Here is a 15209-nt window from a genome sequence, read left to right on the forward strand (position 1 = left end):
GACAAAAACGTGGCACAAAATGTAATTTAAAAGTGAAAACTTGAAATCATATTATGAGAAAATTAAGGAAGAAAAGAAACAAATAAAACCTTTGATTTTTCAAAATGAAGGACTTGCATAGTGAAACTCATTGTCCAAAACTATAATATGAAATAACAAGTAGATTTCAGGACAAGATAATAAACAGAACTGTCTGCTGAGTGTACTATCCTGTATCTTTTCCTTCCATTACTTTCCTGCATAAATATGCTTGAGGTTACTGTAAGCATGTTAACATGTTCACGAGTGAGGATATCTATAACACTTTCCCACTGTAAGTCTGTGCTCCACATTATGAAAATATTAGTGAACTGCCCTGTAATATAACATTGCTTATGAATGATTCATGTTTATCTGATGATGCTTTTGAGAGTTTTAATCCCCAATTTTTCCTGTAGTCTTGGTAAGTCTTGGGACATTGTGGAGAGGCATATACATGACGACTTCAGCATATCTTTTCTTGGCTGCATACAATGGCCCCTGCCCTTTCTGTCCTTGGTCAAACAGCAGCACTAAAAGTTCCCTGCATGGTGCAACAGAAGCATCCTGCCCACGGGCTGCGTAGCCAAGTCAGAAGAGCAAAGGCTCCATCCACCCACCATTTCAGCATTCAACCACAGCAGTGGAGACTTGAAAAACTTCTATTTCTTAACACATCAGCAGTTTCCACATAAAAATATATGAATACCATTATTATAGTAGAAAAATGAAATTTAACAAATACTATACTAATAAGACAACTAAGTATGTATTTGCTTATAGCGACTTCTAAACAATATTTGACATTTTACTATCTATAAGAATTTAATGTTGTACTTACTTTCCTTTTTTTTTTTTTTTTTTTTTTAAATCTTGGGAAAAATGCTTACAGTCACCTACAGACAACTTACAGCGTTCACAGCAATGTTAATAATCAGTTAGGGGAAACAGAATAGGAGTAAGTTTTGTTCTTAAATACTTCTCTCACTTTGAAAAGAATGCTGTTCAAGAAAATGATGGCTTTAATCCCAGACGTAAAAAAGCTAAGTAAGAGAATGTCTGCTTTCCAAAATGAAGGAAATAATTTAGAAAATCGTGTATATCTACGCTGAAAACGGCAGGCTGTGACTGTTTTCCTGAGCTCTAGTTCTGTGTCTTTTTCTAAACATATTCACTTTTCCTTGAGAAGAATTTTATTTGAATTGAAACATACTCATACTTGGAAGACTGAAGCATTGGTCTCAAATTTCAAACATCACTTTAATAAAGTAAAAGTGAAAGATAAAATATTATAACTGTGATGCCTGTATATTGATAAATGGGAATGCAAAAACACCATGATAAACATGAAAGCCTCTACTACAGGCTACTTTGACGGAGTGGGACTGTCGTAATTACTGTCTTGTATTATAAGTACTGTGATAAAACTAAAATAGTAATGGAAGGATTTCAAGCACTAATACAGTTTCGTTTATAAAAAGTAAATACTGCCAGAAGACAAATAAAAATGTACCACCAGAATTCCTGAATTGTGAATATGTGCCATAGTAATCAAATCAGATACATAAAAATGTCACAGACACCGAATAATGTATTAGAATTTAGGTTTTGGGTACTTCAGAGCTCATGCTGTTGTCACAAATGTCCTTTTCAGAACAAACATTGGTGTATCTTCTCTTATGTTTCCCATCATGCCTGGTAGGAACTTCCATAATATTAGAAAAATAATGATTTTAAATTTTAAAAAATTCTCTGAAACTCACTTTTTTCATTAAACCAATAAGAAAACTTGACAACAGTCAGGCTATAAATATCCTGAGCCCTCTATCTACTGCACCAGACAATAATATTTTGGGTTTTTTTATGCTTAATTTGTCTGTATGACTCTCATCTGTTATATAGTAAGCCATTCAGGGCAGTGACTGTTTTTTATTTTCTCTGTACCATATTTTCTATAATAGAACTTTGTTCTGATAATTGATAATACTTGTTACTTGTGCAGCAAGTTGGCAGGAAAAAAGAAACAGCCCAGATTCCAGTCTCTAGCCGCAAATACCTATCTGCTGACCAGCTTAATTATTCTTCTGATGAAAGAACAAACTCCTGCAAATACAGAACTGAATATATGCTCAAAGTAATAAGTATGTAATGCTGATTCCTCCCTGTACCTGAGAGGGCTGGTAGATTCTCAAGGTGAGGTCATGGAAGGGGAAATATACTGTTTTGGGGGAGCCTGCTGGATTCCAAAGACATTTAGACAGATTATCAAGTTCAAACTGCCCTTTGACAAGGGCTAATCAGACTCCTATTTACAGAGCACAAGCTAACGATACTTACCTACCTAGCAAGAAAGGCTGCTGCTCACCAAGGATGGCTTCTCCAAAAACATCTCTGCTGTTTGTTGCAGCAGTTCAATAGTCTGTACCCTCGCAAGCACCCTCAAAAAACCAGTGTTGTGTGTGCTTGTAGTCACACGCTCCCAAAGGAACAAAAATTTGAACATCTACAAGGATCGTATTCCGAATTTCAGTGATTTACACTTCCCATGTATAGAAAAATATTATTCCAAGAGATAATAAAAGGTCGAGGGAGAAACCACGTCCAAGTACTGAGCAAGATGTCTGAGAAAACAATGGGCAGACAATACCTGATGCAAGCAAAATAATTATCCAACAAGAATAACTTCAGAGGATGACAGTGCTCTGATTTTAGTCTTGGTCCATGAGCTTTGTCTGGCAGGTTTTAAAGGTTAACATGTTACTTGTTATGAAAACAGGACATGCCACACGATTAGTCATAAGGTAACAATTTTATTTTGAGGGATACTTTTAGGCAAGAACAACTGTCTAGAATTATAAATTCATTTCAGCTGCTGGTAGCTACTTCTATGGTACCTGTCACACTGTTGTTCCCATATTGCTTTTCCACCACAAACAGGCATAATGTTTAATGTTCTGTTATGATATTTTCAGATCTCTCTGAATATTGACTTCATCTTTAGCAGAACATCTGTGGTCTTATTTTACACACTAAACAAAGCTGAGTTATTTCTTGCTAATAAAAAAGTAATTATTAGATGTACCTGGTAGAATAAATAAACAAATATGGTCATAAACATGCTGATTAGTTTCAGCATTAAAGGTGATGGTTTCAACTTTTTATTAAGCTCTCCTGGGAAAAAAATGGGTATTTGGATATACTTTTGAAAACTTTCCATAATTTAAAAGACTTTCCTTAATTTCAGTAATATAACAGTGTATATTCACTGCTATAAGGCCCCATTTACCTATGAAAAATGTGAGAAGCAACAGTAATAATAATAATTTTATAGATTTTAAATTTTATAGAAATACATGATATTTTTATACGTGTTCTGAACACATCCCTGTTCTAAAGGCTTTAAATTTATATTCATGTTCTATTTCAAGTGAAAACGAGGAAACTTTTGTCATTAAATATTACCTTGACAATGTGGGTTCGATTAAAGAACCAGCCCTCAATTTCATTTGATCCAGTTCAGATCTCAGTTTCTCAATTTCTTCAGCAAGTCGCTCCTGGAAATAAGAATAAGAAGATATACTTACTTGTGATACATGCTCTCAAAAAGCTAAACAAGTAAGATTAACCAAATGTAGTACTGACTATAATAAGAACAGACAGTGAACTCATTCAAGTATCTTTCTTGCTAATAAGACATGCATGAAGAGGAGGTTGTATAGAGCTCTTGAGTGTTTCTCCACTAGCTGGAAGTGATGGCAGGACAGGGTTGCACTTGAAACTTACTTTTATCTTATACAGCTAGGGTCAGGAAAAGAACCAGCACTGATTTGTGCACTAACTGCACTCTCCGTGCCAGGCATAGTTCAGTGTGCGATATGCTATTTGCCCTTCAGAGACAGAGGTTGCATCCTGGCCTTTTTATTTAAAAATAGAGACATAGACTTAAAGACAACCACATTTTAGGTGCTTTACTGAACTGCTGATTTAGAGCTTGCTCTTGGAATTTGATAGAACCCCAGTGTGAGGTGCTACTGGTGAAAAATGACAGTGTTCCCAAATTCTACAAATAAAAATAATGTACTAATAAAATGAAAACAAATCAAAGAATTTTAAAACAAATTAAGAGAGAACATGGCATGAAGAAGTAACGCTGCTCTTCCTAGAGTTTAAAATGTTCAGGATTCCAAAATGCTAGGAAGGAAAGGGATCTGTGCTTAATTATTATTAGATTCAGTAATTTTTTTACAGCATTTTTACACTATTTCTTGGTTGAAGAGATGACTTGGTGGTTACTCGTATCGTTTGCTAGTTATTTAGAGATTATTAATATCTGGTGTTAAGTCCATGCAGCTGAAATTACTTCATCAGTTTCTTCATCAAAGTGGAACAAATAAACCCTTCAAAGTGGGAACTTAGAAGCTCTGGAGTCAGACCTTTGTGGCTGTATGTGAAGAGAACTCATTTCTACCAGTTGCACAGAGAGGTAGTGGAAGAGTTTTGTTTATTTCGTTTCTTAAGCAGAAATCAATAAATATAATAAACACAAATATCTTTGCAAAAATAATTTCAATATGAATTTACATTTTTATACCAGATTTTTCATCTTTGTCAAGAATTGATAGAAACATTTAAGCCAGAAAACAGACTGAAAAAGCATTAGCCACTCTATTCACTTCCACTCTAACATTATTAAAATAAAGTTATGTGGGAGGTAACATGGGCAAAATACCTTAGTTACACAGACCAAACTGGTATCCATAATTCAGATTTAGATTCTCTGGTAGCAAAATGATAGAAACCTTCGTTTCAACTGACACAGCTTTAGAAATGTTCTTTCTGTCCTTTTGGTCATCTAACTTGATGGTGAAGTATGATCCCGATTTTGCAACAGATGAATCACCTTATAACTGTGGTAGTACAGCAGGGAAATTTTACTTATTTAAAATGCACTACAAGCTCCTTTTTGGGACTTTTAATCTCTCTGCCTTTCTGCAAGGTTATCCAAATGTAGATGAAAATAATTTATTTTAACAGATACTTCTTTTGTTATTTTTCTTAAGGTTCTTGATTTTGGATGTCATATGATATAATTATATTAGTATTGAGTGGAGCTATGTTTTTGAAATTCTATACAATCTCTTTTAAATGGATTTGATACATTACAAAAATATTTTTGTGAATCTGAAGGCAGATATATTTGTGTATCCTACTGTGCTCAAGGCAAGCATAACTTCAGAACAAAATCCTCAAATTTGGGCTTGGAATAAATATTTATAATTAATTTGACTGTTTCACTAAACAGTATTAGGGGTTAATTTGCAATGAACTAAGAAAGGCCACTTTTAGCTATATTTAACATAATGCCACTGCACCTGTTAAGGAGAATTGCATCGAATCAAGAAATCACATTCTTCCCTATGAAAGTGTAACTAGTTATGCATACACCTCTGTTGAACAAGAGTTTTTCAGGATTAAAACTGATAGAACAAAAATCCCAGAGCCAGTGAAATCAATACAAATTTTAGTATTGCCTTCCTGAGGCTAGGATCTCAACCAACAACTTAGCTCAGAACAATTGTTAGAGACCCTTAAAGGCTAGTTAAGACATCTGGGTGATTAAAAGAATTATCACTGATGCCAGGAAGATTTCAGATGCTAGCTGGATAATTAATATACCATAAACATATTTCCAAGTAATAAATATATAACTTCTGATAAAAACATAAAATTTCAGTATTTTATAGTACCTTGTCATGTAAAGACTCTTCCAGATTTTTCCTGAAACTTTCAGATTCTTGAATCAAAACATTCTAGGAATTAAAAGAAAAAATAAAATATAGATAAACCAGAAAGAAATTAGGGAAATGTTAAATATTCAGCTATCACCATATACACGTAGCCTCCATGTACAAGTTAGCAAAGTTCATATTCACTGGCCTTTAAAATTAGAATCCCTTAATGCTTCGGTTTGAATATATATTAAATTTAAAACACTGGAAATCCAAACCTGTAGGACCATTTTCTATCAGGAACAGCAAAAACTTTGCATTTTCCTTGAACTGAGCAACTGTCACACTCTTGCATGACTATTTCTCTCAGGTTCTTCTCTTGGCAGGCCTATTTCTTGCTTTGTACGACATTTTGTTTCAATGATATAAACCAGAACTACATCCTCTGAGAGGTTCAGAAGTATCCTTCTGAAAAACTCCTCTCAGATCAAACTGAAGGTGAATAAGTAGAAGAGGGAGGGATTAAGGAGGATGAATATAAAGATCATGGGATTTGAACTTTGCAGAACCATTGTACGTCCCGCATTCACATCACAAAAAACCTGTAAATAACATTCTCTCTCCAAGGGTAGATGCTCCTTCTCCTGTGGTGACAGCATTTTACTGTTCCCAGGGCAAGTGCGGTAAAATCATCAGGCTAAAATACGGCAATGACAGCACATCTGAAACGTGGCCGTCATTCTCTCACTGCCTTGTACCCAGTGGTGCACTGGTCCTTTACAAGCTCTTCATCAGACTCCCCGCTGACAAAACAGGGACTCATAATATGCAGCATATGCTGCTCACAGTAGTCCTGGACAGATTCTTGAGTGCACTCTTGAATTTTGGGTTGACTGTATAAGTAAGACCATATTTGTGGTAATATTTCGTAATACATAATCAGCATGATGCTTCCATCCAGATAAAAGTAGAACAGGTTTCACACAGGAGAATCTTTACCAAGCTGAACTTTCTACTGCTCTTTGCACTGTACCTTTTCTTCAAGTGCTGCCATTCTCTCTTTTAAGTGTAGCTGCAGACGCTCATTGGATTCTGTCAAAAGTCTGTCTACAGTATCCGATAATCTTTTGTTGTGCTCCTCATTCATTTTTTCTCTTTGCCTTGCCTTTGATGTAGAATAGAAGAGACAGATTGGCAAAATTAACCATGACAGACTTGTATCATTAAAAAATAAAAAAAATTATGGTAACTGTAGACGCTTAAAGAATTTCCACAAAAAACGTAATTACAGTTAGTGATTAATACAGGTTAATTTTGGATCAGCAGAATACTTTGAAAGCTGCAGCTAGATATAAACTAGTATATTAAGATGGTTACATAAAGTGGGAAGATGCTGCCCTCACTGCTATAAATGAAACATTTACCAGTAGATAGATTTGTGTGCTGGAGTGCATAATGTAGTGCTATATTGACAAATTAAAAGAAGAAAAGTGCACAGAAGTTGTCTGCGATACACCTACTCTTTGAAGTTCCTGATTCTTCTCTTCAAGTTGAGCTTCTAAGTGTCTCATGCGTTCCTCAATGTTTCCATGTCTTTCTTCTGCCTGTAAAAAAATAGAAAGACTCTTTCTGTAATTTAAATGGCTTCATAAGTTTTTATCTCAGTAAGGTTTAAACAAAACATAAAGCAAGCTACTACTAACTGCAAACTTAGTTTTCCGAAAAGAAACTTTATTTAAACAGGCAGCTGAACAGCATTGCTTGAAATGTGTCAGCTACAAAGGCCTGTTACATCCAAGCATCAGCAAAACATTGGAGTTATTTATGAGCAATGAAATCAGCCAAATGTAACATGCAGACTGTGCATGGTTTGAACACAAACCTGCCATCGTAAAATTGTAAGCTCCTGAAGCACTGAACTGCACGATGGTTGATTATCAATAAAAAAATAAAATAAGTTAAAGAAAATGAAAACAAATCAGATGGATTCTATTTAGCAATAGAAAGTAAAGTCCAGTAGGACTACCTTCCTACGTATGGAGATCATTTCTTGTAGTTTAGCTTCCATAACATATTGATAATCATCAGATGAGGTAGAAGAGGTTGGATCAGACTAACGAGTCAAGGAAAAGGAGAGGGACAAAATTGAAAAATCAGAACTAAAGACACTGACACTGAACAGAACACAGCACAGAATGCTTAAAAGAAAAGTGTGACTGAAAATTTAATACTTTCAACTGACAGATTTTTACGTGGAATAAACTACACTGATACTTGGTGAATATGATGCAGTTGATGTGGAGAAACTGAAAATAATGGAATGATAAAAAAGCTATCAACCTACACATGGAAGTTCAAGGTTAGTGATGGCTGGCTGATGACATATTACTACCGAGTGGATTCAAAGCAATACTGTCTAATCTAATGGTTTTTTTTGAATTATGACAAACTAAACACCAGAACGGGACTCTGCGAGGCCAATGTCAGAAAGTCCTTTATAATTCTTCTATCATTTTCTAGGAATGAAAACAATGCATAAATACTAAATTAATGGATCGGTCAGCTACAGAACTGTGCAGTGTTATGGTACATTCCCTAATTTCTAGAAAACAGAAAGACAGTCAAAAGAGATAAGGCTCAAGTTTTAGTATTCCTTTTTGGAATACACTACATAAGCCTTTTCATCCAAATAAACAATATAGATTTTATCCCTTTGAAAGAATCCACCCTGGTGGATCTCTTTGGAAGATCAAGGTCATCAGATAAAAGAAGAACCTATAAATAAAAATTCATTAATAGGAATGAAAAGTCATTACTGAGTATAAAAATGCTAATCCATCCAAAGATTCATTACTACTTCTGACAGAAGTTGACCTTAATTAGGTCATTTGTTGCAAAACATGAATTTTCATGTTATTGTCATATCAAACAAGTCTATGTTATTCAAATTAAAAAAAAAATAAAAGAAGAGCCCTTAAAGAAAGGGAAATGCTATATTGGATTTGTTGCTATGGAAACAGGAATGTGCATAAGGCGTATACACAGTGTTACTCATGACTTTGAGTTGTGAGCTCCTGCTTGTCAAACGCTATTTCACTCTGTCAGATTTACCCTCTCTCAAAAAGAGATCCTGAACAACATCTTTAGATGAGCGAATTTTAATACGTACAAGAAATACTAATTTTACAACTTTTTTGTTTAGTGAGACTGTTTTTCATACTGTTGTCTGCTAATGATTTATCAGAATAATTAGGAATAGATACCAAAGTAATTCCAGATGTACATCATAACTTAAAATTACCCATAACTTAAACTCAGTAGTATTATCAGGACCAAAAGATCAGACAGAAAACAAGCCTGTGATCTAGAGATTTATAAATATAAACTGCAGCTTTTGATATGAAGACATCTATATGAGAAAATACTGCTTTATATAAAGACAAGAAAAATGCCTAACTTTGAAGATCACTACTATTCTTTTCAAAGTAAGTATATTCACAAAACTCAGATTCTTGCAAACTTTAAGGGAAAATCAGTATACATGAGTAGCTAAGCTCATTTAATAAGTGCAGTTACAATTTCTGATCATGAAGCAGGTGTATCGTGATGTATTTGAACTTATTCATTATGTGAAACTATTTTGCCTATTTATTACAACTTGGACCAGTGACAAACCCTTTATGATTTTCTTCACCTTGTCTTTCAATTTTATGCATTAGTTTGTTTCAGCAGACAAATGCTAATGCACTGCTTCCTCTCCCAAATGGATAAACAGAAAGACAGGGTTGAAAAAGTTAAGTCCCTGTGATTGCAGAGAACCAGATCACACTATCCCTTCCACTAAGTGACCCAAGCTTTACCCTTCTCTGTAGAAGGTAGACTTTTCCACTTTTTTTGTCTTGGGTGCACTATTGGTTCAGCACCTTCCCTTAATGTGTCTCCAAGGGTCAGGAGAAGATTTGAAATCATCAAAGCAAGCTCTGAGCTGATGATAGAGAAGGGTTAAGTAATTCTACCTCTTTTGAAACCACTTTTCATTCAGAGAGATGTAGAACCCATTGGGGGTATCATCCTACAGAATTGAACTACTTAGGAACTTCATTAGCTGACTGCAAACTTTAAAAGCAAGTTACTTAATCTTCACTGCTTCTATACACTTAATAGTAGGTTAATGCAAAATACGAAGATAACCAAACTAATACTTCTAGGTTCAATGGGGATCTCATTTAAATCTTCTGATATGTGGTGCCTCCTGTCATAACCCATCCTTGAGAATCCAGTCTAGCTAGCTATATCGTTTACATTTATTTTTCAAACTAAAAAATGGATTTTTCAGTCCAAACCATGCCATACCTTATTCCTTATGAGGAAACAGTCTTTTCAATGCATAAAATAATTGTGGTATTAGGTCTAACTATTATTTGGAAGCAGAAGAGGAATAAAATTATCAGAATTATGTATGTTATCTGAATTCTTATATAGAAAACGTTATTGAAAGAACGTGATATTGTCTTAAGATTCTTATAGCTATCTAATTCTGTTATTTCATAACTTCCTACTTGTTTAATAATTCAGCAAGGTATATATTTAATATATATAAAAATATTTTTGCCTGATAGCTTTCAGTGATTTCACTAAGAATATTAAAATTTTGATAGGTACATCCTTGTTAAAAAATCTTCCTTACTGTGGCTCAGAGTACCTCCAGTTTGTTTTCCAGCATAAAAGAAAACAGAGCTGATCACCACATCTCCCTTTACATCTCTTTTGTAGGATAAAGAGACTTTAAAATTAATTAAAATTCACTATGCCTTAGAATCAAAATAAATTCCATTATTCTAAATACTTAAAATATGTTTGAATATTTTATGTTTCCTTTATCTATGTGCATTTCATTTGTTTGATCCTAAAGTGTTATGCTGTATTACTGTAAAAGAACCAAATTATTTTATAGCTGAGACATTAAACAGGCTCATCTGCTTGTCTGGCAGAGGACAAGCACAGGTGTGCAGCCTTAGTGGGCTCTAACGTTATTTAGGGATTTTAACCACTGGTTCTTACATTCCAAATGCATGAGCAGCCTCTGCAGCAGGAACATGAACCAAAAGGGTGTCCTCTGTAAGGGCTAGAGAGACAGACATACACGTACATACTCCCTTTCTCTCTCACTTGCAGAAACCCACCTGTAGACACAGACCTGCAATAGGAAAGAGCAGCCCCTCCATCTCTGGCGTGCCTAGCCGGAACACACTCCTAAAATGAGGGTTTTCAACATCTCTCGTTGCCCTTCACACTGAGGAATGCCCCAGCCTGGGTCTGAAAGAGACCCTTCCAGACAAAAAGACCTAGCAATTCAGCTGTTCCCTAAGGGATTTGCAAATGCCTCCTACACAGACTTCCCCAGGCCATATCGTTAGGATTGACACGCCTGTGGCAGCTACACTTTTGTTGTTCAAAAGTGTGTTAGTCAGCCAAAGTCATTCCCACCAGAATAGGCTCTTTGGGATGCTCGGAAGCCTACCATAAAACTACTGAATGTCTCAGTCTCTGCCTCTTGCCTCAAACCACAAGGCAGACGCTGAGAGACCAGTGTTCCTTCAGATACACAAGACAGAAGGGACAACTGTGGACTCTGAGGTTCATAAGCAGAAGTTGAATTTCTTCTGACTTGCTTTGCTAAGAGTTAATTGAGTTAAAAACTTTCTAAAATGGAACTTGTGTGACTACCTGCTTGGCAGAACTTACCCTACATTGTTCTTTTTAATATATGACTTGCATGCCTGTTCACTAGTACTCTGTAGAGGAGGATTAGTAAGACACATGGTGTGGTATTCAGCAACTAGTATTTAAAGCATTTAGCCAGCACACTCAGTTATAAATAGATTTGTGAAACTGTGTATCTTAGACTGGATTAAAAATATATGGACAAAACCTAACAATGTCTGACCCCTATAAGATACCAGCATGAGTCTTAATGCTCACTTTGCACTCTATATGCTATTAAATAGCAAAGATATAGCCAGTATAAGCCAGTAATAGACAGGAAAATTCTGCTTTGAGGGAATACTGAAGCAGCTTGTACTGTTGCTCTCTAACCCTGTTAAAACTCTGCTGCTGCTCCTGCTGCTAATGCACCCACAAAAAAATCCCATTGCTTTCACATCATCTGTTACTGTTGGCACTGCATATTTTCTAGGTCTTTGCATCTTAGTTGGAAAAAAAAAATCAAATTTCAGATGCAGAAAGCACCTGTGCACTACAGGTGCTATAATTTTTCTCCTCATGCTGAGCTGCAGAAACAAATCTAAACTTTTCTAATGGTACAAGCCAATTTCCACAGTTTTGAGATCTTGGCTTTTGAATACCTGCTGTCTCCAGATTTTCCACTGGCTTCTTATGGCATAGTTCTTTTGGCTATCCTTTCAATGAGTGAGTTACTCAAAAAGAAAGAATGCATTATTGAATTGAGCTATGCAATTGAAGGTGAATATAGGTGATCATGGTGACTGAGTCATAAGAGCTCACGAAGTTATCAGCTACTTGTTCACATGCTTACTTCTAACCCTTTACAAATGTGACAAGATGTGTTGGCTTAAGCCACCCCTTTCTCTGAAACCCAACCTTTCAGTCACTAGATAGCCACATGTTCTTGCCCCCCTCCTTCATTCCCCCACCACCTTCTACACCTCATAGGTTTAGCAAGCAACTCCTTCCATTTAGCTCTGTCAAACTTGGTACTTTAATTTCTTCCTCCTATCAGGACAAAATCTTCTGTGTAAAGGGAAGCACGGGAAGAGGGGTGGTTTGAGGAGACAGCAACATGTTGTAAATGTGGAGTTTTGTTAGGCTTCTGTCCCCATAGAAGATTTAATCTTCCCCCCCCCCCACCCCAGAAGATATATTAACTTCTTTTTCCGGCTAACACATCATCTTCTCCCTCTCCTTTGTTCTCAGAGAGGTTTCTGGCTTAACCACATCCACTTCTTGCAGGATAACTTCTTTGCCCTCTTTGCATCCTTTCTAGTGCAGACCTTCCGCTTTCACTTCCTTGCAACTTCTTCCCTACTTAATGCAAACCAGATCCCCACATTGTCACAAAACAAGTATTGTGACCTGCTTGCCTCCAACTTTCAAGTAATTTTTCATCACCTTTAAAATAAGATGAATGTGTTACTATGCTAAATGTAGTTTATTATGATTATGGTTTCCTCTTCTCCATGTCAGTGCTTCTCTAATGCAGCTAAAAAACACCGTTTGTATTTCTGGTGACCTGCATACAGGAATGATGGAGTAAAATGCTGACTGCTGCCTTGTGATCAGAGAAGTGACGTGGTACTTCTGTAGCACAAGCACCCGCGGGGGAGCGTGACTACTAGTGGGAGTGAGTGAATGGAGATGGTGATTATTTCCACTAGACCTGTCCTTCCATACATGCAAGGAGAAACTGTGTTTGACAGACTAACCATCTGAAGAGTCTAGATGCTCCAGTGTCTGTCTCTTCTGAGGAAAACAAACATCTTACAGGATAAAGAAAGGTTTAGTTAATATTGGAAGGAGGTTCTCCTACTACCAACTGCCTCTTCTCCAGGGCAGACAAACAGGCCAATGCTGTGAGAGTGAGTACAAGGTGGCTCAATGAGTCATGGCAATCTAAATCTTGGGATACATACCAAAAGCTGTGCTACTTGTCATGACCAGACAAATACTAGTGTGACGGCCAGACAGGACAGCACAGCACATGGGATCATGCTGTTCCAGGTTAGTCTGCCACAAGCTGACTAACCCTCTAGTTGCTCACCCAATGGGCAGAACAGAGCGAAAACAAAGCCAAAGAAAATTTCAGATGATTCAGGTAAATTTATGGGTACTTATCTGAGTTCACTGTATAGTCCAAACTTTTGGAAGTTCACTCCTTATGAACTAGTTTGGGCACGGAAAAGTAGCAAAAGATATTCACTAGCCCACATATATAAAGAAAGAAAAAGAACTTGTTTTAAAAACTGACACCATAGAAGGATCTCATTTTACATCCTTCTTTTGCAGAATCCCAACCCAGATTTATTATGAGGGAGAGTATTATAAATTGAATGCAGAATTGTAACATGCATATTTTAAACATGGGAGTTGGGGGTGGAAATCACATCCAAATCCAGAATGTTTGCTCTGTTTTATTTCCACATGTAAATAATTGGTCTTGTATTATACCCACAGTGAAGCAGTCATTGTTTCCAATTATCCCATACTACTTTCCTCAAAAAAACCATGTAAAATATTAGGCTTAACTCACCTCTTTCATTTGATTGTAACCCCATTAATCTCAAGGAAGCCACTTGCATTGAGGTAGTACAAAAGAAAGGAGAATCACTTTTGACTACTTTGCAGTGCAGAAAGACTAGCTGATTCAGGGGGCTCATCTTTTATTTAGTAGATATGGACATTGCAGTGACCATAGCTCAGGTAGGCAGACTTAAGATAGTCTGAAGTCAGCTAATTTGAGCGCTAGTTACAATGTTTATGCTGTCACAAAGCTCAGAGGCAAAATTAATTAAGCGTTATTCAGCTCCTTAGGTAGGTCTTGCAGCTTTCATTGAATAGCTAGTGTGGTAACAGCATACCAGCTAGCTAATTTAAAACTACATCAGTAAGTTGCAGTGACTACAATGTCGTCCTTGGTTCTGAGCTACAGTTATGTGATCTGTGAAAAGTACTGGACTTTAAACTTCAGAGCTGTCAAACCAGCACTTTAATAAGCTCTACAGTTCGCAAAAATGTTGTATACAAGATATATAAAACATACGCTTACTTGGCCTATTGGCCAAATTCTGACATTATTATTCAGGTCATATATATTCCAAAAAGACAAAATTTTAAAGAAAATTAATTTCTTCAATTTTTCATGTAATCACAGAGGAATGAACAGAACCAGCATTACAGTCTAATATACTTGCTAGAGTTTCCCGTTTGGCAAAAACTTTGATAAAGTCCATCAAAGTGAAATGGGGTGGGACATCAGCTCTGTTCACGGCTCTCTAACCACATCCCATGAAATAATGCAAGACAAACGGAGATGTATACTGCAGCTTTATGGTCACAATAACAACAATATCTCATGGAAGTCCCTGAGTGCTCTGCATGGTTGAAATGGGATTTCTTCGTACAATATTTGCCATTAATATATGTTCAAGGAAAAATGCAGTTGCAAGAAAAGACATGCTTGAGACTGCAAAATACTTACTGGTGCCTAATTGCTGGAGAAATTATTCAGGAAAAATCCTCTTAAAATAGAAAACAATATTTTTAAGCTACTGAGGGCATTACAATATGTGATTATTTGTTGAATCAGAAACAACTGAAAAAAAGAAGTTAAAATGCCAAGGGATTGCTCTTATGTGCACCTGAGCTTTTATTAAAATGCAATGAGATATTTGTTTGGTATTCCATGTAGCTCTCTTTTTGCTGATT

General features: G+C 36.1%; 1 protein-coding gene across 7 annotated transcripts in view; it reads right to left on the reverse strand.

Moving 5' to 3' along the window:
* The window catches only part of PPFIA2 (PTPRF interacting protein alpha 2), a 347812-nt gene that overhangs the window by 50641 nt on the left and 281962 nt on the right, over positions 1 to 15209 (reverse strand). For 6 of the 7 annotated variants that reach the window (XM_064450229.1, XM_064450234.1, XM_064450219.1 and 3 more), the window contains 4 exons: positions 7268 to 7351; positions 6781 to 6912; positions 5766 to 5828; positions 3481 to 3572 (listed from right to left, as the gene is read on the reverse strand). In XM_064450229.1, coding sequence (XP_064306299.1) covers positions 3481 to 3572; positions 5766 to 5828; positions 6781 to 6912; positions 7268 to 7351 — 371 coding nt within the window. Of the gene's footprint in view, positions 1 to 3480; positions 3573 to 5765; positions 5829 to 6780; positions 6913 to 7261; positions 7352 to 15209 lie in introns of those variants that run through there. The other variant, XM_064450252.1, reaches the window with a different exon arrangement.

The sequence above is a fragment of the Phalacrocorax carbo genome, chromosome 1 (genome assembly GCF_963921805.1).
Source record: "Phalacrocorax carbo chromosome 1, bPhaCar2.1, whole genome shotgun sequence".
NCBI classification, from domain to species: Eukaryota; Metazoa; Chordata; class Aves; order Suliformes; family Phalacrocoracidae; genus Phalacrocorax; species Phalacrocorax carbo.